The 21,251-nt window shown below is 36.1% G+C and overlaps 2 protein-coding genes and 1 long non-coding RNA gene across 3 annotated transcripts; 2 read left to right on the top strand and 1 right to left on the bottom strand.

Moving 5' to 3' along the window:
* Positions 1 to 117: 117 nt before the first annotated feature.
* LOC135695729 (uncharacterized) lies at positions 118 to 9,139 on the top strand. Its single transcript, XM_065214904.2, has 5 exons — positions 118 to 247; positions 2,348 to 2,517; positions 3,090 to 3,275; positions 3,383 to 3,451; positions 3,815 to 9,139. The coding sequence occupies exons 2-5, from the start codon at positions 2,395 to 2,397 to the stop codon at positions 5,909 to 5,911; spliced, it is 2,475 nt and encodes an 824-aa protein (XP_065070976.2). The 5' UTR covers positions 118 to 247; positions 2,348 to 2,394; the 3' UTR covers positions 5,912 to 9,139.
* Positions 8,221 to 11,374, bottom strand: LOC135695734 (small ribosomal subunit protein eS10). Its single transcript, XM_065214911.2, has 6 exons — positions 11,262 to 11,374; positions 10,922 to 11,076; positions 9,586 to 9,658; positions 9,028 to 9,129; positions 8,720 to 8,832; positions 8,221 to 8,323 (listed from the first exon to the last, which is right to left on the bottom strand). Exons 2-6 carry the CDS (start codon positions 11,063 to 11,065, stop codon positions 8,273 to 8,275), a joined length of 483 nt encoding a protein of 160 aa, XP_065070983.1. The 5' UTR covers positions 11,066 to 11,076; positions 11,262 to 11,374; the 3' UTR covers positions 8,221 to 8,272.
* Positions 11,375 to 13,337: 1,963 nt separating this feature from the next.
* On the top strand, positions 13,338 to 16,089 carry LOC148960585 (uncharacterized). Its single transcript, XR_016143902.1, has 2 exons — positions 13,338 to 13,617; positions 14,355 to 16,089. It is a non-coding gene; the product is annotated as an uncharacterized LOC148960585 (long non-coding RNA).
* Positions 16,090 to 21,251: the final 5,162 nt, after the last annotated feature.

Here is a 21,251-nt window from a genome sequence, read left to right as displayed (position 1 = left end):
GCTAGATGCGGCTACGCGCTTCACAATTTTTTAGCCTAACAGCTCTAATCAAAGTCTAACATGGAGCTTTTTGTTCCAAAATTGAGTTCTGTGCGAATGGAGTTTTTTGCATTCCATGGTTATTGCTTGGTCATCCGAGGATTATCCCGCGGAACCGCGAGAGAAGAAGTCCACTGTGGAGTAGCAGATGGAGTGTTAGTTGGCGAAGTGGATGGCAATCTTGAAGTGAAGATGACTCAAATGCAATGTAAGGTTCTTTATTTGTTAGTCCAAGCACTTATTCACTGCTAGTAAATCTTGCCAAATTGGCTCTTAATTCGTCGAGTGTTAAGAAAACTAGTACATAATGCTCCGTTCCTATCACGAGTTAAATGGCCTAGTCCATCCATTCGGACACAGTTGGTGTTGTGGAACGGGGTGTGATGTGAAGGAATTTTGCGCGATAATATTGGTGAAGTTTCATTGCGTTTAAGCGGAAATAAGCTTAAAGAACATTCTTTATTGCAAATATTATCTAAATCTGTGAACTGAGTGGCTGTGCAAGATAATTTCATCTGTCCATGTCCTCTTTTTTGTCAGGTATTTTTGTAATGTTTACGATAACAATGTTGTATCAGGACAGTTTATAACCTCACGCAATAAACCCAAGAGTGTATATTCTAAAAAGAGCAAATTTGAAATGGCAACCTTCAAATTCGTCATAAAAGTATAGAATAAAAGAGCGATCTTGACTAGTCTTATTATTTATCTTATTGGGCAGTTGTTCAAATTGAATTTTCTATGACCACAAAAAAGGGCCAGGTTTTTGCTTGAAGACTCATGGGTGAAATTCATTGGAAAAGTAATAGAATTTTAGACTATTAAATGAATCATTCCTTCACATCCCACCATATTTGTGTTTGACAGGCAAAATCTATATATAAATTTATCTATAGATATAGTTTCCCAAAGTTTTTGCAACAATATCAGATGAAGTACTGGATTTTCAATTTTGGCAATTTGTTAAACTAGTTTCAGCTGAATCTCTTCAGAATAGATAGTTTTTCAAGAGCCTGTATTTAAATGTATCAACAAGTCACTTATAAACTGTTTTTTCTCCACCCTTTGCCTGCACAGTCAGCCCAAGAATTTCATAGCACTACCCCTATCAACAATCATATCTGAATTTTTTACAGGTGTTTTCTTTAATTGAGATATGTTTCTCAAGATAGCTGTTTAGATAAAATTATCTAAAAAATATCATGGCCTCAAAGAAAAGTTATGTCTCACATGTGATTATATTTTCATAGAGCTTCAAAAAAGGTTCAACTAATGCAACTACAAGATAGCTTAAATACCAGACTTCTGGAAACAAAATAATATCTGATATAATATGTATTTTATATATTAAGGTCAAGTCTGACCTGTTTGACAGGTCCGTGGCCATTTTGAAATTTATGGAAGATAATAAAGTCTTCTGTCAATATTGTATCTGCACCTTATCAGGCCTTTTTGTTTGACGTGAGCAACCACTCGTGATTGCATCAGCACTCGCGCAAACCCAATCATGCAAGGTTGATCGATTCAAAAAGAGGTAAATTGTGAGAAATGAATGTCTCATCAATTAACACAATTCTAGTCATCTTTTGTGAACCAAGCAAAATATAAGAAAGCTGATCTAACCACTTCTCAATGAAAAAATACATTTGAAAATCAATTTCACAGCAAATGTTTAGGAATACTTTAGGTACTTGGTATTTGAACTAAAATAACTCTTAAGATACTTTCTGGGCAGTAAAAGCATTTATAAAAAAATTTGGAACAACATTTTGGGATCATCTGGCAATAATGTCTTTATGACTTTCATGATGTACATAAAGTTTATAAACAAAGCACATTTATAAAGGAGATTTAGTCTTTCTTGGAGTGCATTACATATCACCATAACAGTTCTTTTTCATTTAATGTTACCTCAAACAAAAGGGTACCTTATAACAGGAACAATTTTTTCACTATCAAAGCAATCACTTGTGCAAGAGAAATCATGTGAGCAATGGACCACTCGTGTGGGCTATTTCTTACGAAAAGGCCTGCTAATGTATTAAGAAATTCTAGACCCACCATTTTCTTTTCAATTATACATCAGGAACCAGAATCTTCTTTAAAAACAACAGTAAGCTGAAGACTTTATCTCTGTTTTGAGAGCATTGAATCAAAAGTAATAATGATGTAAATGTATTTAAACTTATCTGTAACAACATGCTGTTATTAATAATGGCCCCATGTAAAATATGCAAAAATTTGTTGAAAGAAAAGTGAAATATTTAAAATTCAAAATGTTAAGTTTGTCTTGTTTACTTTTTTATAGAAGATGTGTGCTTAATTGGCCAGTAAAATCAAGTTGACAAGAGAAGAATGGAGCAAGTACTTGCCGATGCCAAATATCTGGCACAGCGTTTACACCACCATGACAGTGCAGCTGATGCATTGATTGGAGATGCCTCAAATCTTGAGATTAAATTACAGGCTATGAAAGAGGTATGCATGCCTTTTTGTTATTATTAGCACGGAGTACAACCTCACAACTTTCTGCACTCAAACTTTGAATTGAAAACCAAAGAATTCAGATTCAGAATTTTATGGTTGATTGAAATTATGGGAAAGATTCAATTTGGCACCAGATTCAATTACAAAATAATGTGCTATTTGTCATCTGGCTCATTATGGCTGAGCTTGGTGTTCTATTTTTTTAGTTCTATTAACAAAGTTTCTAGCTACTGGTTTTATGGGCAGAGAATCTTGGCCTTCAAATTAGGTGCAGCTCATTAATATTTCATTGTGTTGCTGCACTATTATTGAATAAGAACATTGGTTTCTAAAAGAACACTGTAACAACATTACTGCTGTGCAAGAATTACAGAGTTATTGTTTCCGTCCCTCATTGATAAAGCAAAGATAATTTGATCAAGTCTATCTTTAAAAAATTTCCCTTTACAGAAATGTTTCTCGTAAAATGATGGAAAATATCTTTGGAGAAATCAAGCTGTACACTTTAGGAATATATGTGCTCTTGTTTGCTCAATTAAGTTTTTGCTACATTTTACTTATAGTATAGAGAAGAGGTGACAAAATTGAATGACATTGCCAAGCACCGGCCACGGAGCACACTTATTCTTGGAAGTCAGCTAGAGAATCAACGCATTTGTGATTTGGAAAATGAGAACAGAGAGCTGCATCTTGCTTTGGCAGATCACCAATCCACTCTGGAGTTAATCATGAACAAATATCGTGAACAGGTTAGAAATCTCCAAATTTGAGCTTGCCTTGGTTTCAGTGCTGAAATTAAAATGTGTTGAATTTTAATCCTTGTCATTTTTTAACAATACAGCGTTTTGCTTTCCAGGTGTTGAACCTTTTGACAAACAAAGGATTAGACAAATCTGCAATGGATCAAATAAGCAAAAGCTCTGGGGTGAGTAACAAGTTATTTGTTTTCAAAACGCCATTTGAACAGTAAATTTTTTATGAAGACTCTTCAGAAAAATCAAAACTTATGTGTATGTTCATTTTTATTGGCAAATTATTGGTATGCTATTCAGTTTTATTTAGATACTTGATATAAACTTGACTGTTCAGGGAATAGTGGTTTAGAGACTTGGGATGACAGTACTTTTTCGTTTTGAATTTCTAGCATCTTGAAAACATTCCCAGTTGATGTTGTTGGGAATGCCGAGGCCCCACAACATATTTGGCTGAAGTTGTTATAATTTGAACTGAAGTTATAAAAAAGAATGCAAAGTTGATAAAAGGTAAATATATGTTAAAATTGTTGTAGGACATAAGTGCTCTGAAGGAAAAGGTTACAGAAATGGCTGCAGTTATGCAAAGGGCGGCTCGAGCTGACGAGGAGGTTGAAAATACAGATGTTGAGATGCTTACAAAGCTCAAATATGAAAACAGCACACTGAGAGAGCTACTCAACATTAGTGGTCACCCAAGGAAGGAAATCGAAAAATTGAAACTGAACGAAAAACTCAAAAAAGAGCTAATGGTAAATGGAGGTATCATTGTACCTGGAGATGAAGAACATGCTGCATACTCGAGTGGAGAAGAACTTGAAAATCAAACAGGCACAGTTAAAAGAAAGCTAAAAGGCCAGTTAAGTGACTCATTCGATGATGATATTGCTATTGGAAATCAGAATAAGGGAAAGAAAGGAAATATAGATGGGTCAGCAGGCGAGGAATCCATCGTGGATGAAAAAGTCCCAATGCCTGTTGAGTCGTTAATTTCTGAGACTGCAAAGTCAACCATTGTTGAAGCTTCTGTGAAAGTGGCCGGAAACTTTGGAGCTGATGGTGATAGGCATATTGAAATTAACAAGGCAACTCAGGAAACATCAATTTCTTCCTTTGGAGATATAGACAATGATTATGTTTCAAAAGACAACACTGATACCACGATAACATCAGAAGGCAAGAAAGCAGAAGCATCAACTGAGGCCCTTCCTCAAACCGAAATTTTAGATTGGGGTCTGAAGAGACGAAAGCAGGAAGAGATTGTAGAATTGTACAATTCAGAAGGAATTTTACTGGAAGAAGGCGAGGAAACACATGGTGGAAAAAATGCAGATATTAAAAAGAGCGGTATTAAGATAAGAAGGTCGACTAAGCAGAAAAAGGTTATACAAGCTGATTTAAAATCATTTTTCGGTAGTGAAGATATGCAAGAAGAGACAGATGACAAGTTGAAGTTACATGATGGTGAAGATCATCAAAAGGAATGCAATGAATTCGAAGAAGGACTGGAAACAAGACCTAAAGCAGTGGATGATACTAAAAATAGCACAGGAGAAGCGAAAAGCATCTCAGGAGAAGCTGTACATGGAATTGATGAATCGATTGATGATGAAATAATAAAAGCTATGAACAATGTAGAAGAAAGCTCAAGACAAGAAAAGTTGATTCTTGACAACTTACGTCAGTCTTTTTCTTCAACAGAGAGCCCAGTTGAAAGTCCGATAGAAAGCCCAGTTGAAAGCCCAGTTGAAAGCCCAGATCATGGAGATTTTTCGCACAGAACTGTGCAGTTGAACTACTCTGATTCAGATTCAGATGATCCGGAAATGATGGTTGAGGATCAGTTTGCAGATATCATTAACGATGCCAGTGATAGTGACAGCAGCGCGGAGGATTCAGATGATATAACTGAGGAGGAGCTCATAGGTGATCTAGACGAAGGAGGGGAATATGCTATGTCAAGGTGGGTTAATCCAGTTGATGAGTTCAAGCTCATGGAAAATGGTGATATGAAACACGATCTTATCGAGGGGCTGCAGGTTGGGGAAAAAGAAAATGGGAATTCATTCAATGGCAGCGAACCAACAAATGCGAAGGGAAATGAACAAGCTTCTGTTCCAGATTTGAAAAATTATAAAGATAAACATGGCGACCAGGACTATGCATTTTCAAAAGCATTCGTGCAGCTGGACCAGTTTACAGGTGGCAGCATTGAAGCAAAGTTCGCCAAAAGAAAACGTTATGAAAATGGTAGCAGAGCCAGTGCGATTACGTTGTTCTCAGGGACTCAAGAAAGAGCCGGTGACAGCGCCCGCAGCAACATACGATCAGATTCAGAACTTACTACGAACAATGATGACGTTATTGCCGAGAATCATCTAGCAAAGTCTGCCTCTGATCCTCTCTCATCGAAGACCAAGAAGTCTTCATCAATTGATTCATCAATTAATTTTAGCGCATCCGATAGTGCCTCCCCCGAGGAGAGTTCCTCTGGCGAGATTGATCCAACAGTCTTCAAAGAGAGACTTTCGGCTCTGCCACAAGGAGACGAGGCTCAATCGAAAGTAGCTGAAAATTTGACCAGTTTGCTAAGCGACCTAGACGCTGCTTTGGAACTTGAGGACAGTGATTGAAACTTTCGCTTCACGTGTGTTATCTCAGGGGTGTTCTGATTACATCAGGCATCTGTAATCGCGAAATGCAACTAAGATTTGTACAAAGAGAGTGGTTTTATATTTGCTTTGTAGACTAACCAATTAATCAATTCTCAATCAACATACGATGGTTGAAAGTTACTTTGACGCAATACGATTAGTCTTCCTGAAGCTAACATAACGTAGAAACCTGGAGCTACCTGACAAACGCTCTCGAACCCGTTCTCTACATGAACTATGGCCTTCTCGACGGAAGCTTTCTTTTGTTATGAGAAAGAAGATTTTCACAACACTTGGCAGTGGAAACCATGGGTTTTAGGTAATTAGGAATTAATATTTGAAGAAACTACTGACAGCACACTAAAACCCATAAACATTGTTATAGAATTATCACAAATACCCTTCTAATTCAGTCTGCTAGTGAAGCCAGTGGTATAATTGAAGGCATACTTAATGATAAAGGAAAATTTGTGATTCAGACTTGCGAGCCACCACAAAAGATGGATGAATTGTTCACCCCAATTCCTTCAAAGAGTAAACAAGTCGAAATAGTTCTCCTACAAACACTTCTCCATTGTAAAAAAGCAAGAGACAAGTAAGAGATTGATAGAATTAGAGCTAGATTTATTTTTATAACATTGCAATGTTGTTTGTAGTAAATTTGATTAAATCTCAACACATAGTGGATTTGTGTTTCCAGTTCTGTGTCCATAACAGCCCTCCTTCTCATTGTTCATTTAGTTTTTCTAGTAGTCGCTATTTCTACAGATGTTTTTCTCTTTTGATCATTTCTGTAGTTTCTCTTGTTTTCACTCCATGATAAATTATGACACATTTTTGTTTCTCGTATTTAACTTACGTATGCCCACCACTACCTTTTGTCCACATATTATATCTATCATTTGTTCTATTGAATATCGTACGAAATTTCCGCTTTCGGTACTATATCCAAATTTCGCGATACCAAAGGCCTATTTTCACGTTCATCCGTATAATTTCATCTTATTGGTTTTAGAGATGGAATTCTCATCCTTATGGTTCTTTTGGCTTTTTAACCCAATCATTTATGAATGAATTTTTGAAACAAATGAATTATTTCGGAAGTCCCAACTTGTGCGTCATAGGAATTTAGGTAATTGCGCATGCTCTTCACCACGTGATCAGGTGTTTTTTAGATGAAACTGGGTAGTAAGTTGAGCATACATAGGAACTTGAAAGTTGACTTGCCATTTTAATGAGAGTAACTTCCCATGTCATGTCAAATTATTTTTGTATCTAGGTTTAAATTGCCATAACAAAACAACAACAAAATATTTTGCCTGTTTTGTCCTTATTTATAGTTACTATTTCCTAGGTTGATGAATCATTGATTTGATGAAAGTACTCTACAATTATTCTATTGTCTTTTGTTTCCAAAAATTTTAAAGATTTTCAAACAGACACGCAAATACAGTTAATAGTCTTTTATTCATTTCATCTTTTATTTGACCGATCAAGTCTGTTTCTCAGAAATTTAACACACATAAAAATGCCTCTAGTATACCCTAACCAGGAATAGAGCGAAGAGAGTCCCCAGTAATCATTCTAAAACTTTTTGTTTTCCAAAAAACAACACTTTGTACATGTAAAGAATGTTGCCTTGTAGCTTTAATGAATATTTTGGGACCTGCCATCCAATGGGGTAGATAGAAACATTCATTGCAGGGACAAGATTTTTCGACAAAAATTTAGTAAGCATTTAAATTTATCATGAATTTAAGCAAAATTCATTTGAGATATTCTTTTGTTTATTCACCTTTAAAATCTTTCCTCTCAAATGAAACATTTAGATAGAAATAGACAACCAGTGACCGTTTTGTTAACAAGGTGTTTGGGCCTTAAACTTCATGCTTTCATTCCAACTACAAAAGCATAACACACACAAACATGTCAGAAAAGAACAAAATTGTGTCATGTTTTTTTATCTTTAGTGACCCTTGCCCTTCTAAACAAAACTGAAAGATAAACTAGAGAGTGGTAATGTAGTGACATTGCTGTACTTGGATGAAATTTTGTGAATGCTAGAGAGCTTTGGTCGAGTGGTTGATATTTAAAATTTGATTATTTGTGATGATATTTAAAGAATAACTTATATGAATATATTTGCATAATCCTGCCTAATCCAATTAGCAATCATAGCCCTGATCATAGTATTACAACAACCAAAGGTCTTCTTTAAGCAAGTCATCATGAACCAGCAATCTATGCACTCTTTTGAGTGAAAGGAACCAGAAGTAAAACAAAAGAAATCAGCTTCTTTATTTAGCCTTTAATTCTATAACAATGCATCAATTTTACAGCTTATGAAGGTGGGGGACCAAATCCTCTTCCAATACCAGTACTTGCACCACGCTGAAACAGAAAATGAAGAATATAAAAATTATGGATTATGACACAACTCATAGTGCAAAGATGGCCTAACTTTTCCAAAATATACTTCGTGGTTGTGATAACCCTAACTAGATCTTTACAAGAGAGATAAGATGATAAATTTAGCAATGAAAGCGATGTTGCCTGTTGATTAAGAAATGCTTGAATTTTGACACAAAAAATGAATTAATGAATGTATTTATGACTTTGCAAAGCCATGTTAAAACAAAGTTTAATAACAGATCAGAAGTGTTCTGTACAACTTTTGTGTGTAAGCGCTGATATGATAAGTCTTGATAAAAATTATGTTTTGCAAAGAAAATCTGCTCATATTTTTCTTTGAATGGTAAATAGCTTTGAAACATTATAACTACTTACAAACTCAGGGTTGAAATCGCTTCCAGCACCGGAGGCTTTGCCTTCGCCTTGGCCACCTCGCCTGTACTGTTCACGATCACTTTCTCTACCACTGGGGCTTCTTGGCTCTGTAGCTGTTGGGTGGTAAGATATTTAAATCATAATTTCAATTAAATATACACTAAAAACAGCCTTAGCCTACTAAATAAATTCACATTTATTACAACATAGTGGATATTAGGTGAAAAATGGGGAAATTAAAGATTACTGCAAAAGAGAAAAATTCATCAAAACTAACAATTTCTGCAAAATATGAAAGGGGTACAAACCTCTTGGTCTTGCTCGCCCAGAATCAGCTTTTGGCTGTCTCCTTAATGTTGCAGGAACAATTTCAGGAGGAAGATGAAGATATTCTCTTAGGTATTCGATTCCTAAAACAAACAGATAGTTTGAGACAATAAATACAGCATGGAGAAAACTAACAGAAATATGCAAATAGACAGCCTTTGAACGCAAGTTTAATGTGTTTTCCAAAAACAACAAAGGGCAGTTGTAGAAAATGCCATGAGTGTAGCTGAATGCCAAAATTATGATTGGTATAATCTGAGTGCTGATAAAATCAATGGAGGGGGTGATACTAAAAAATTCACAACAATCACTTTTTCAATTTTATGCTATTTAAACGAGTTGCAAAAACCGCAGTTCAAATTATCATTAAGACTCTACACTGCCAAATTTAATGCACTAAAAGTTCCAATGAAATTTGGTGATGGCTTACATTCAGACTTTTTGTGTCAAACAATTATTTTCCAAGTACTTTGCACAAATGGCCATGCTAATAACAATCATAACATCTAATAGATATCAAGAAATTTATAAAATTTCACCTTCATTTTGCAAAAACCAGTAATAATGTTGCCAGGCAAAATTTTCCTTTACATAGCCTCTAGACTTCAGTGACTATGAAATAGATAAAAGGTTTGTTAAAGACATCATCAAAAGCAATTTTTATTTAAGTAGATTTCAGAATGAAGCTTACATCATAACATTATAGGGCAGCTTTTGAGTTGTGTGTTTATATGAACAAGTCATACATACTGTATATAAAGCCTGTGTTCATTAGGTTCAAATCGTAAATGTAAATGAAAAAGGCTTTACACAGGATGAATGCATTGCCTATATACATAGATAAAGAGTCAAGACCAGCTAACACAAGAAAACATTAATTGCAATAACCTGTCTGGACAAGACAATTTGCCCATGTGTCTTTCATTTATGGCCAGAAATATTTCTCATTAAGGCTGATTTTCATGAGGTGAATTTTGCATCAAATTTGCTGCCAATTCACTTAAAAATTGTCTTCTGATTTCCACGAGACTGTGAATTCGCTGCAAAATTATATGCTGATTTTCCCCAAAACTCATGCCCATTTTCAGAACTGCATTAATGGCGAATGTTCGAAGACTGTTTTCTTACAAATCAAGCAAATTGAACATGCTTTGACTGGTTATTAGATGCTGCAAAAAACTTCCCCACAACAAAATAGAACTCTTTTCTACTTTCTTGCAAATTCACTTCAAAATCAAAAATCAAAACTAAGCATGTCTTGATAACTTCATCAGCGATTTCGCTGCAAAATTTGCCTCATGAAAATCAGCCTGCATAGTATACCTCAACGTGTTTTCTATGGTTAAATTTTTACTCAAGCAACCTACCCCAGTAAAAAGCTGCATTGAGTAAACTTTGCTTAAGTAGATTTTATGCTCTGTTTATAAGGCTATGGTGATTAAGTCTTTAAAATGACATTCAGAGTATATCACCTCATTCGAAATTTGTCTAAACAGGTGTGGCAATGTGAAGAAAAAATTCAAAACATTCAAGGTCATACTCTGCTATTCTGTTAGTGTAAATTCAAACACCATTTAAGAACAAAAATTGGGGGAAAAACTCGGAAAAATGTTCTTCATTAATTCTTTAATTTCAGCAGTTTTCTTTAATGACAGACCACAGAGGGAGAAAGTCATGGCTCGATTCCACACTGGCTTCAATAATTTTTACTAACGGCCTAAATTACTGTACGATTCCAGCTTTGCTACTGTACAAACAGCCATAACAAGCAATACCAAAACGAAATAATTTACTATAAAAACCATTTTCAAAGTTCTGCATACTTCAAATACCGTCACAGTCATGAAGACTCCGAAGGATTGTGACTTGACTTACTTGCATGGCTTTGATAACCTCCAGGTTTCGGACAGTTTCTAATTCGTGGTGTTTTGGCATGTTATAGTCTTTCTTTGCAACCAAGACACCATGTTTGAAAAGGCTTTCATAAATGAGAATTCTGTTTTTCTTTGGTATAAACATCTTTGCAAAGCCTGTTGGAAAATGAAAATTCGCTAGCTTGACTTTCAGAATTTGGCGACAAGTTCGGTATCACGAAGCAGAAATAAATCTGATTTTAGGCAGGTAGGGAAAAATATCTACTTTCGCTAATCTAAATGCAGTTAATGACAAAAAACATGGGAAGATTAATAAGATATCGAAGGATTTTCAGAAGTACCTTGCCCTCCTACGCTTATTTCAGGTGCATCAGATAAAAAGGCCTAATTTGAGTTCGAGGGTTTGTTATGAGAGCGAGGCCTATGAATCCGCGAGACCATCTGCGCATAAGTTCATTGAGCAAGAAAGGGGGAAATAAAGTTTAAATTTCGGGAGGAGATGCCTCTACGATAAGCGTCAACATTAATGATGGAGAAACAGCAGTGTTGCTTATGACCAACTGTTTTTGACAACTTTGATGCCAACTTCCCAAAAGCTCCAAAAACCCCTAATTCCCGGCCAGCGATCATGCTCGACGATTTGGAGAGGAGGGAAGGGGGGGGAGGGGGGTAACTGAATCTAGTTTTGGACGGGAACGTACAATTTTGGTTCTAAATTTGGACCCACAATTCCGCACATGTCTGAAAAAATATAACCCGTAATTCCGCAAACATTATGAAAACTAAACCCATAATTCTGCAACAAAGTCATCAAACAACTTTTGTATGTCCTCTGCCCAAAATCTCAAAAAAGAGATATTTCTTCTTTTCATTTCTGACTGGACATTCCTTTTGCAGCGTCAGTGAAACAGGGGGGCCATATCATCTCTTTTCTGCAGAGCAAAATAATTCTTTTAGGCAAAGTGGAAAGAAATCTAGTCTACCATTCTGTAAGTAAGTGAACTTAGTAATATTTTAGAAATGACCTTAGATTAAGCTTGTTAACTACGTATTTACCAAAGAAGACAAACAAAGAAGTGAAAATGGGAATATGGTCAAGAAGGTCGGTCATTTTCCAAGTGGTACAACGAGTAACAGCTTGACTAAGGGGATAGATCGAGAAAACTGATCCAGAAAGACTTTGATGCTTCAATGTTGATGGTTTTGTTAAAGCTTGATTAAGTTATTTTTAATTGCATTTCATATGCATTCCTTTTTAAATCTAAAAAGCTTGATAATGGGATACAATTAAAAGGTTATTCTAAAAATTTGCAAAACTTACCTATTACATGTCAACATTACAATAGACGAAGTTATGCAACATATTAAAATAGAAAGCTTGAAAATATTTCCTCGGATTTTCCTTCAGTCAAAATCCATTTTAGATACTGTTCCTGGCCATACCTTGATTTTTTGGCCCCTCAACTTTCAAATACGTTTCGCTGGCCCTGTTTGGTTTATGCTAAATTTCCCTCCTAATAATTTTGCAATATTTTCCCAAAATAGAACCCGTATTTCGAAACCTGATACCAATAATTCTACATTTTTCAGCAAGAAAGCTACTCCGGAATGATGACACGTCCCTGTACACCAAAACCTATTAAGGGACATACCCCCGAGACCGAGGAGCAAATGATTCTGTGGAAATTTGTCACACTATTTACGCTCTCTGGAAGAGTGAATTGCCCCACGACTTTCCTCCTATCTCATTTCTGATTCACCTATGAAGTAACGTAGCCGCAATTTCTTTTGGGTGATCCAAGCACTTTGTTAATAGTTGTCAGCGTTATTTGCATACACTCTTTTTTTATAAGAACAATTTTATAAGAACACGTGCCTCAAAAACAAGCTGAGGCTGAGCTTCTGCAAAATGCAATTTTGAACAACGTTTTTTCTCAAAATCGAGGATTTTTAGCGATGTATGGGTGCTTATTCGGTGAATATTCAAATTTTTCAGCAAATTAAGGCTGTCTCACTCACTTGGTTGGCAAATGAGGCCTGAGCACCTCCTTAGGGCGAAAAAGCTAGCAATCGCACTGCTTACACCCTCTTGATTTAAGAACAAATTAAGAACAATCCAGCCTCAGATTTTCGAAAAAATTAAGAGCAGTCAGCCTGAAAATAACTTTACTGGTTCTTACAAAAAAAGAGTTTACATCAGAATAGTTTACTCTGTCGAATAAGTTAGCCCCGGGCACCCCGGTAGCTATGCCATCACCACCTCTCCGAAAAAATGACCCGTTGCTAAAGCAACAGCAATGGAGTGTAACTGGTATCTGTGACGTATAAGGTCACCCATGTGCACAATAAAAACGTTGTGGTCAAGGGAGAACAAAAGGTGTTTTAATTGGACAATCGCAAGACAATAGAAGCAAACCATTTCCGGTATAATCTTTCCCTGAGGAAAATTTGTTTTGCGGGAAACGTGTATCCTTGCTTGCCGCTGTGTGATCAATTTTATGGATTGTACAACAACGTAAAGGTTTTTTGAAGTTGATGAAATAAAAATATTCCTGATAACAGTCTAAGCAAATTTCAAAAGTTTTTGAGGGAAGCGGCCTTGCAGTTTTGTTGTTCATTTGAGCAGAAGCAAGTCTTGATACACCAGGTAAACCAGCTTTGGTTGGTGATAGTCGATTATCGAAGATGATTGAAAAAGTAAGTGAGGTTCTTGCTATTTATTTCGATCGAAAGTTAATGCTTTTAACATATTGAGCCCATAGTACACGGTTGTTTTCCAATGGCCGTTTGTTTTTTGTAGAGTTTAGGCCAATTCTATGCCGATACGTGTGCCACATCATCAATTTGACAGCCACTAGTAGTCTATAGTTTTCTAATCAAAGACAATCGATTGTTCGTGTAATGTGTTGTAAAACGTCTTTCTGTTAAGAGAACGGTTTTGTTTTGCTTTGGATCATGTTTTCCTTCTTTTGTCTGAAGTCCATCGTTGAACAGTCAAAAAGAACATTTTTTTAAGTACAGCATTTACTTTCACTCAAAGTATATTTTAACCCATATTTGCAGAAAAAGCTGCAGTTTGCATGAATTATTCAGGAAAAAAGAAAGCCCAAACAAGCATTTAAAGCTGGATTTGGCGATTGTCTTTTAGTCTGAAGTAGATGTAAATAGGCAAAAACTGTCATGTACTAAAGCAAATCAGGTGATTACAAAATAAGGCAAAGATGTTGCTTATCATGCAACGTTTATCCGAGGGAAACATCTGATGTTTTTTATTTATAACAGATTTATTAAAATAGTCTAAAAACTTAGAGGTAAGAGCTCTAGTTAATCACTTCACAATAAAACAGGCAAGTAATGTTTTTAAGGGTTCTTGGTTATTACAAAGGATATCTTACCATGCAATGTCTTTTGATTGTATAAATTTATTCATGTAGGATGAAAATACAAAGGAAAACAATAATCCTGCTGGAGAGGAAATTAAAGCAGAAGAAGGTCCAGCACCTGGCATGCTCTCAAGGTTAGCTGGAGGTGTATATACAAAAACAGCAACTGTTGTTGGAGGGGTAACATGGGTTGCTGGGACAGCAGTTACTTCAACATATGGGGTAATGAAAGGGGCAGGAAGCTATGTCAACATTTGGAAAAAGAAGGAAAAGACAAAGTCTGATTAGTACAACATAAATTTCAATCAGATGGGATATTTCAAAGAAAATATTCTGCAGTTGGCACTGCTTTTTAGAAAGATTCTCTCCACATTTTAATTGTGGTACTGAACTTTTTATTGACACTTTATAATAATGTTAGTAAAGTTGGCAAAACCAATTAAAATGGAAAGACAAGAGACACTTGTCTTTGGCTAGCTGCGCCTACATTATATCATCTACATGTGATGATTGAGGAGCATATTATGACTTGAGGGTGCTTAGTTTTCTAGAGAGATTGATATACTATAAGCCAAGAGCATGATGATTGATTGATTATTATTTAGAACAGGGGCTTCAGCTCTCTCAACCCTACCCCATCCTCTAGTTCCACAGTTCCTGCCTGAATGCCTGCCTATGGGTTCAAAAAGCTTTTTCCTTCCTTTTTAAGTTGCAATGATATTACTGGCTCTTCTTCATATAGACTGTAATAATTAATATGTTCTATGTCCCCCACCCGCAATACTTTAGAGGACAATGGTCTTGTGTTCTAATGTGATGTCATCTTATTAAAACAATGGGAAACATGATGTAATCTTATTAAAACAATAGGCTTGCCACCCCCCAATATTTGACCAAGTGTCCGCCCCTGTGTTTAATGTTAAATGTCTGTCAAAGATATAAGAACCACTATGATGGCCCAGTGACTGGAAAATGGGTATGTTTGAAATTCTGTTTGTCAAAAAGTCAAAGAGATTTTAGATTGGAGCCCCACTATTCTAAGAGATATTTAGATTGGAACTCCCTATCTCTTGTGCTAAGCATTCTCTGCACCAACCTACTAACTACTAACTGCTTCTAAGGTATGTATGCAAATAATTTTGTACACAACCAGCATAGTTTTAGCATGCTTTGTGGAAAGTTATTTCTCTGTTAGCTTCTAGTATCCAGGAATGCCCTTTTTCGGTAGGGTATATTTGCAAAACCTTAATTATCAATGATACTATTAAGGAGAGTTTCTCAAAGAAAGATTGTCAGAATGCAAACCTTGTTGTAAACCTCAATTAAATGTTTGTTGTTTTGCTTTATTCCAGTGGAATGACAGTGTAAACATAGGATAACTCAAGGATGAGGCAAAGTATCCTGAAGCCCTGATATAAAAGCTAGAAGGTTTCATTATTTGTTCCTAAAAACTTATAAGTGTACAGAAGCACATATTTTTTTAAAGAAAATAATTTGTTTCTGCTACAACAAGTAAGACTATATTTAACATATTAAAAAGGTCATTTAAGTGGAGTTATTCTGTAACATGGTACTGAAAGTAAATATCTTTGGGAATGGGGAAAGTTTGATTGTAGAAACATTTTGTAGCTTCTAAGCCAATAAAAAATTGATGGCTTAGGAACCTTTATTTTTAATGTTAGTCCGCGTCACACAACTGTTTTATGGAATGATGTTTTACTTATTCCTTGTTGAATTAATCAAATTTGTTTAATACTTTGAACCATAAACTCAATATATTGTGAAATGTGTTTTTTCTTTAGAAAGTCCTCCTGAGAATTTGACATTCATTGGTGAAAAGTCCTTATATATTTCACTTAATAAGTATGCTTTTGAGGCAAAGCCTCCACTGCAAATAGGGACATACCTGACAATTGACAACCCTTTCTATACAGAGCTATTTGATTGTCAAAAATTAATTGTAAACCAAAATTGTTGTGGCTGAATTACGTGAATTTGAATTTGAAAATTTTTTTTGAGTCTAAAATTTTATTTGTACTTTTATTTGTTTCTACCAAGCGTCCGAATGTAGTTTTTAGGATATTGAGAAGCTATGCTTATCGAGCAGTGTCCTGGTCCTTCCTCTCGATGTGACCACACCTCGTGATTCCTACGCCTGCAACTGCAGAGAGCTGGTTACTTCCTCACTCTAGTTAAAAGATTTGTCATTTCAGGGACTCGAACCTCAGGCCCTTAGATCTATAGTCCACGACCCTATCAACTGAGCCACCCTAGCACCTAACTCGGGGCCGCATTTACGTCGTTGGGGCCCAGGGCCCAATTTGATTAGGGGACCTTAAAATATACCAAAAATGTGTCACCTGAATAGTACCTGGCACCCTTATAGACAAGGCCGTAGGCCGCAAGATTCAGTCACAAGCAAACAGGTTGATATTAACTAAATAGTTTGATAAGTAAAAACTCTAAAGTCTAAAACACGAATAAACTTGTACAAACATGTGCATTTCGGTACAAACCCAAATACTACCCTTCCCCTTTTGCTGAATTGCTGCATAAAAACTCTCAGGACATCAAAATTTGCTGCCATTAGGCGTAAGGCAACAACGCCTTCCTCCCAGGTTTTGTGGACCTTAGTTCACTCTATTTCTTTTCCATTTTCAGGATGGAGAAACTTCTTTCACCGGAGACAACTCCACACGGCAAATGTGCAGTCATTGCATTTGGAGAAGTTGCAACTAGGGCCGCCGAGAGGCTCAGAGAGGAATGCGAAAAATGAGGTCCTGTACAAGTAGAGCTCGCAGAAAATTTGTGTACCACACACAACACTACGGTAACAACACTAGATGGCTTTCTAAAACTAATAGTACAAAATCAAAATCTTGGAAAAACTTCTAAATGGAAGAAGTAAACAGATTTGCCTCACCGCGGACCTGTGAGTTAGACCTGGCAAACTAACTTGGCAAATTTTTGTAGCTATCTTGTACATATCAACTTAAAATAAAGAAGTTAAAAAATGACAATGAATTCTCCTTTGCATAATCAATAACTCTCGTAGAGTTGTTTTTGACCTTACAACAAGCAATAAGTGTTTGATTTTGGGTCACATAACCTGAAAGATCTCTATTAAACGTGCAAAGTCAGTTCAGCGTATTAGCTGAAAACTGGCTGAGATATGGCCACATGAGCATAGGCTCTTGCCCCATCAAATCTCTGTAATCGTGCCAACCATGCCAGAATAACAGTAATCCGTTAGCTTGAAAAACGGAAAACAAGCTTAGACAAGGGAGGGAATGTTGGCAACACCCAAATGGACCTATTCAAAGCGCTCGATTGTATGAAACATGACCTCCTTATAGCAAACTAATTGCTTGCGGATTCAGCCATGAATCACTGTGTCTTGTTAACAGCTACTTTGAAAATAGGCATTAGAGAGTTAAGATTAATGGGTCATTCAGTACCCACAAACAACTGCCCCTTGGTGTTTCACAAAGATCAGTTCTTGGTTCCCTGTCCTATAACATATACATAAATGATTAAGGGCTACGGATATCTGCAATTACGCGTATGATACAACCATATATGCAAGAGATAAAAATCATAATAACGTAATTGCGAGGCTAAAGAATGATTCAAGCACAATTATCCAATTGTTCGCTGATAACGTTATAGGAGATTCTTTCATTGAAAATTCGGAAGAGGAAAAGCTACTAGGTGGTAGACGACAGACTCAGTTTTAAACATTACCTATACATCTTAAGTGCGAGGATGGATCAGTTGCTAGAGGCGCTGACTACAAACCCAAGGGTCCGTGGTTCGTGTCCATGGCATGACCAAACTTCCACCCAGAGTGAGGAGAGTCGCCAGCTTTCTGTAATTCCAGGCATAGGAATCATGAGGTGTGGTCACATCAAGAGAAAAAACGAGGACACTGCTCGATAAGCATAAACTTCTCAGTGTTCTAAAAACTACATTCGGACGCTAGGTAGAAACAAATACAAAAATACAAATACAAATCTAACTTTGACACAAATGCAACAAGAAAACTGAAGGCCGAGATACATTTTTTTTATGTTGGTTGTTTCTCCCTCAGTTTCCCCTTTTGCATCTACGATTGTTATAGTCTTATCTTGTAAACCCAGGCTAGCCAGTTGCAAACTACCTCTGTAATAGAGAGATCTATAATTGTAAGTGTGTGTAAGAAGTATGAACCGCAAGATAGGCTGTCCACCGGATTCTGTGAATCTTGCAATCTCTACAGCACCACCCACATTCCCTCACATCATCTACCACCCTGCCCCCCTCCCACATTTGCATCATCCCATTTTATCTCCGCTGCGCTGCCCTGTATGCCGGGGCGAAATATTAGTATTTCGTTTATTTAGTTTATTTTGAATTACATTGGATTCTCGTCGTCGTTTTGCCTTGTTTCTGAACTTTATCTTTGTACATGCTTTGTATTTTCAGTGCAACCTTGAAATCTTCCTTTGGCCATATCTCGCCCAATTGTAAACATATCTAACTGATTTTTCATGTTGAGAAGCATTTTTTGATGTTCTTTCAGATTTTTTGGTCAAATGTAAGAAGTTCTAAAAAAATATTTTTGATGATGTCACACTCGGTACTCTATTAGGATATGTGGTCCAAAGTTAAAAGCTCTAAAATATGTTTCTAAGATGTCTCAATTAAGAACTCTTTGTTACCTGATTACGTTCCGAAACCTGATAAAAGAATAACTTATAGAAGTTCGTGTGTTCAAGGAAACTCCAGGAACGTTTTCTTGAGTAAGGTTAGATGAAGGTCATTAATTCAAATAAAGTAAAAGAAAATGGAAGGATTTTTTCGTCCATTTTGGAAGGAATTTTATTTAAGCAATTGTTTAGATTTTCCCTAGGCGCAATGATTACGAAGTGTAATCACCCGTGTCTGAGGCAGGGATGGCGCCAGGAAATAAATGCTGGGGAGGGGGGGCTGTAATGTCAGAGTGCCGACAGTTAGTGAACCATCCACAAAGATGTAATATAACACCATTTTTGCTGTGGTAATTCTAACTAGAATCTAACTAGTTCAAAAAGTGAAAAAAAAATCGAAAAAAACCCAAAAATGTAATAGAATAAAAAATTCACGAAGTGGAAGTTATGAAAGTGCCGACATTGCTCAAAATTTAAAAAAAAATTGAAGTGCCGACGGGGGGTGGGCTCAATGAATTTTTTGGGGGGCTTCTACCCCTCACGGTGAACAGTAATTGTTCAATTAATAGCTTTTACAATTTCAACTTTCTTCAGGCAGCGCTACAAAATTTTCAAAAAAACAAATTTTCTTTAGCCCGTTACAGAAACATCTACAATTACAAGAACCGCCCTCCTCCCCGGGCCAAATTGAGTATTAATGGTACTTGGAAAAGTAGTGCCCCCAAATTGATTAAAAAGCTGCCACTGGGAGAGGCCTTTTTTCGATTTAGTACCAACAAGAAATCTTGAAACCTTCGCGGGAGTATCATCAGGGATGGATTTCAGCGGCAGTGATTGGGGGTGTTTGATTGGATATTGGTGCCACACCTTTCAGGAAAATGATGGAAAATGGAAAATGATGGGAAGGCCCATTTTAGAAATTAAACTTCTCGCTTCAAGGTGAAGAAGTTAAAAAGATAAAAAGAGTAAATTGTTCCATTATTTTTTCGCTACTGACCACCAAAAATGTTTTTAACCGAATGAAAACAAAATTTACCAAAAGACACAGAAATATTGGGGAGTGGCGCACCCTCTACAGTCTCCTCCTGGTAAATCTGTCCCTGAATATCATATTAACCAACGGAGTAACAATCATTGCCTGATTCTTTATTGATCTCTGAAGACGTAAAGGCTCTGAACTACATACAATCTTTCTTCCATTGAACCCCACACCCTTTGTTCGCGACACCCTCGGTGATGAGAAGAAGCAATAATGCATCTGAATGAGAAATCGAGCTTTAAAAACATGTCCACCTGTTCTGTAAAACATCTAGTCGTGCTTTTACTCGTATTTCAATTTTCATGGAGCCTGAGAAACTAAAACCGTTGACGTCTCAGATTGGCTATTGCCTGCTGATTTGGGTGTTTCGAGAAAGAAATTTGAACAACAAGATAAACTGAATTTAAGAGAGAGGCTTATAATAGCATATATTTATGATGCTTCTTGCTTTGAAAAATTATTTGAAACTGATAGCTCTTTAAGCGTTCATCAGTTGAACCTGAATTTGCTTTTGGTAGAGGTCTACAAACCAATATCACATCTATGTTCTAGCTTCATAAAGCGGGCTTTGGTAGAAAAAATTCCTCACAATATAACATCTCTTGATGAACTACAATTGTCAACTAGCCTTGGAATCAATATCAAACGATAATTTTTGTAGGAGAAAGTACGAGAAACACTATTACCAGAGTTGAAAAACTCAGACTCCCTTTAGATATTAAAAATATATATCTATAAAAGCCCATAAATGCAAAGCTTGCAACAGCAGATAAAGATATTTTATTCAAATTTTGGTTTGTTTATTGTAACAAGTATTTCACTAATTTATGTTTTTAATAGTAAATTTTATATTTTTTTGTAAGTGATTGGTAAGCATTTTCAGCCTTATTCATTTGCAAACCTTAAAATATTTCTGAAAATAGAGCTGTGGAGGATGTAAATCAACTACTACTGGTTTACTTTTTTATCAGAATGGTAGGAATTCTATACCATCTTTGACTTATTCAAAAATTGCCCAGAATTTGATTCCTTGACCTGTGTCTGGTTCTTTAGGCAAAATAATAGTCGTATATCAGGAACTAATTTTATATCGTTGGCTTTGAATTATGGGAATCATTTTGGAGGAAGCTCTTTGTGTAAATCTGCATAATTTTATTCGTATAACGCATGATATTATCACATATTCTTAGCTTTATATTAGCTAGTTGCTGTTTTCTAACT

This window comes from Rhopilema esculentum, chromosome 2 (genome assembly GCF_057945365.1).
Source record: "Rhopilema esculentum isolate cy_ngs chromosome 2, ASM5794536v1, whole genome shotgun sequence".
Classification (NCBI taxonomy): domain Eukaryota; kingdom Metazoa; phylum Cnidaria; class Scyphozoa; order Rhizostomeae; family Rhizostomatidae; genus Rhopilema; species Rhopilema esculentum.
This window is presented reverse-complemented; position numbering and strand designations above follow the sequence as displayed.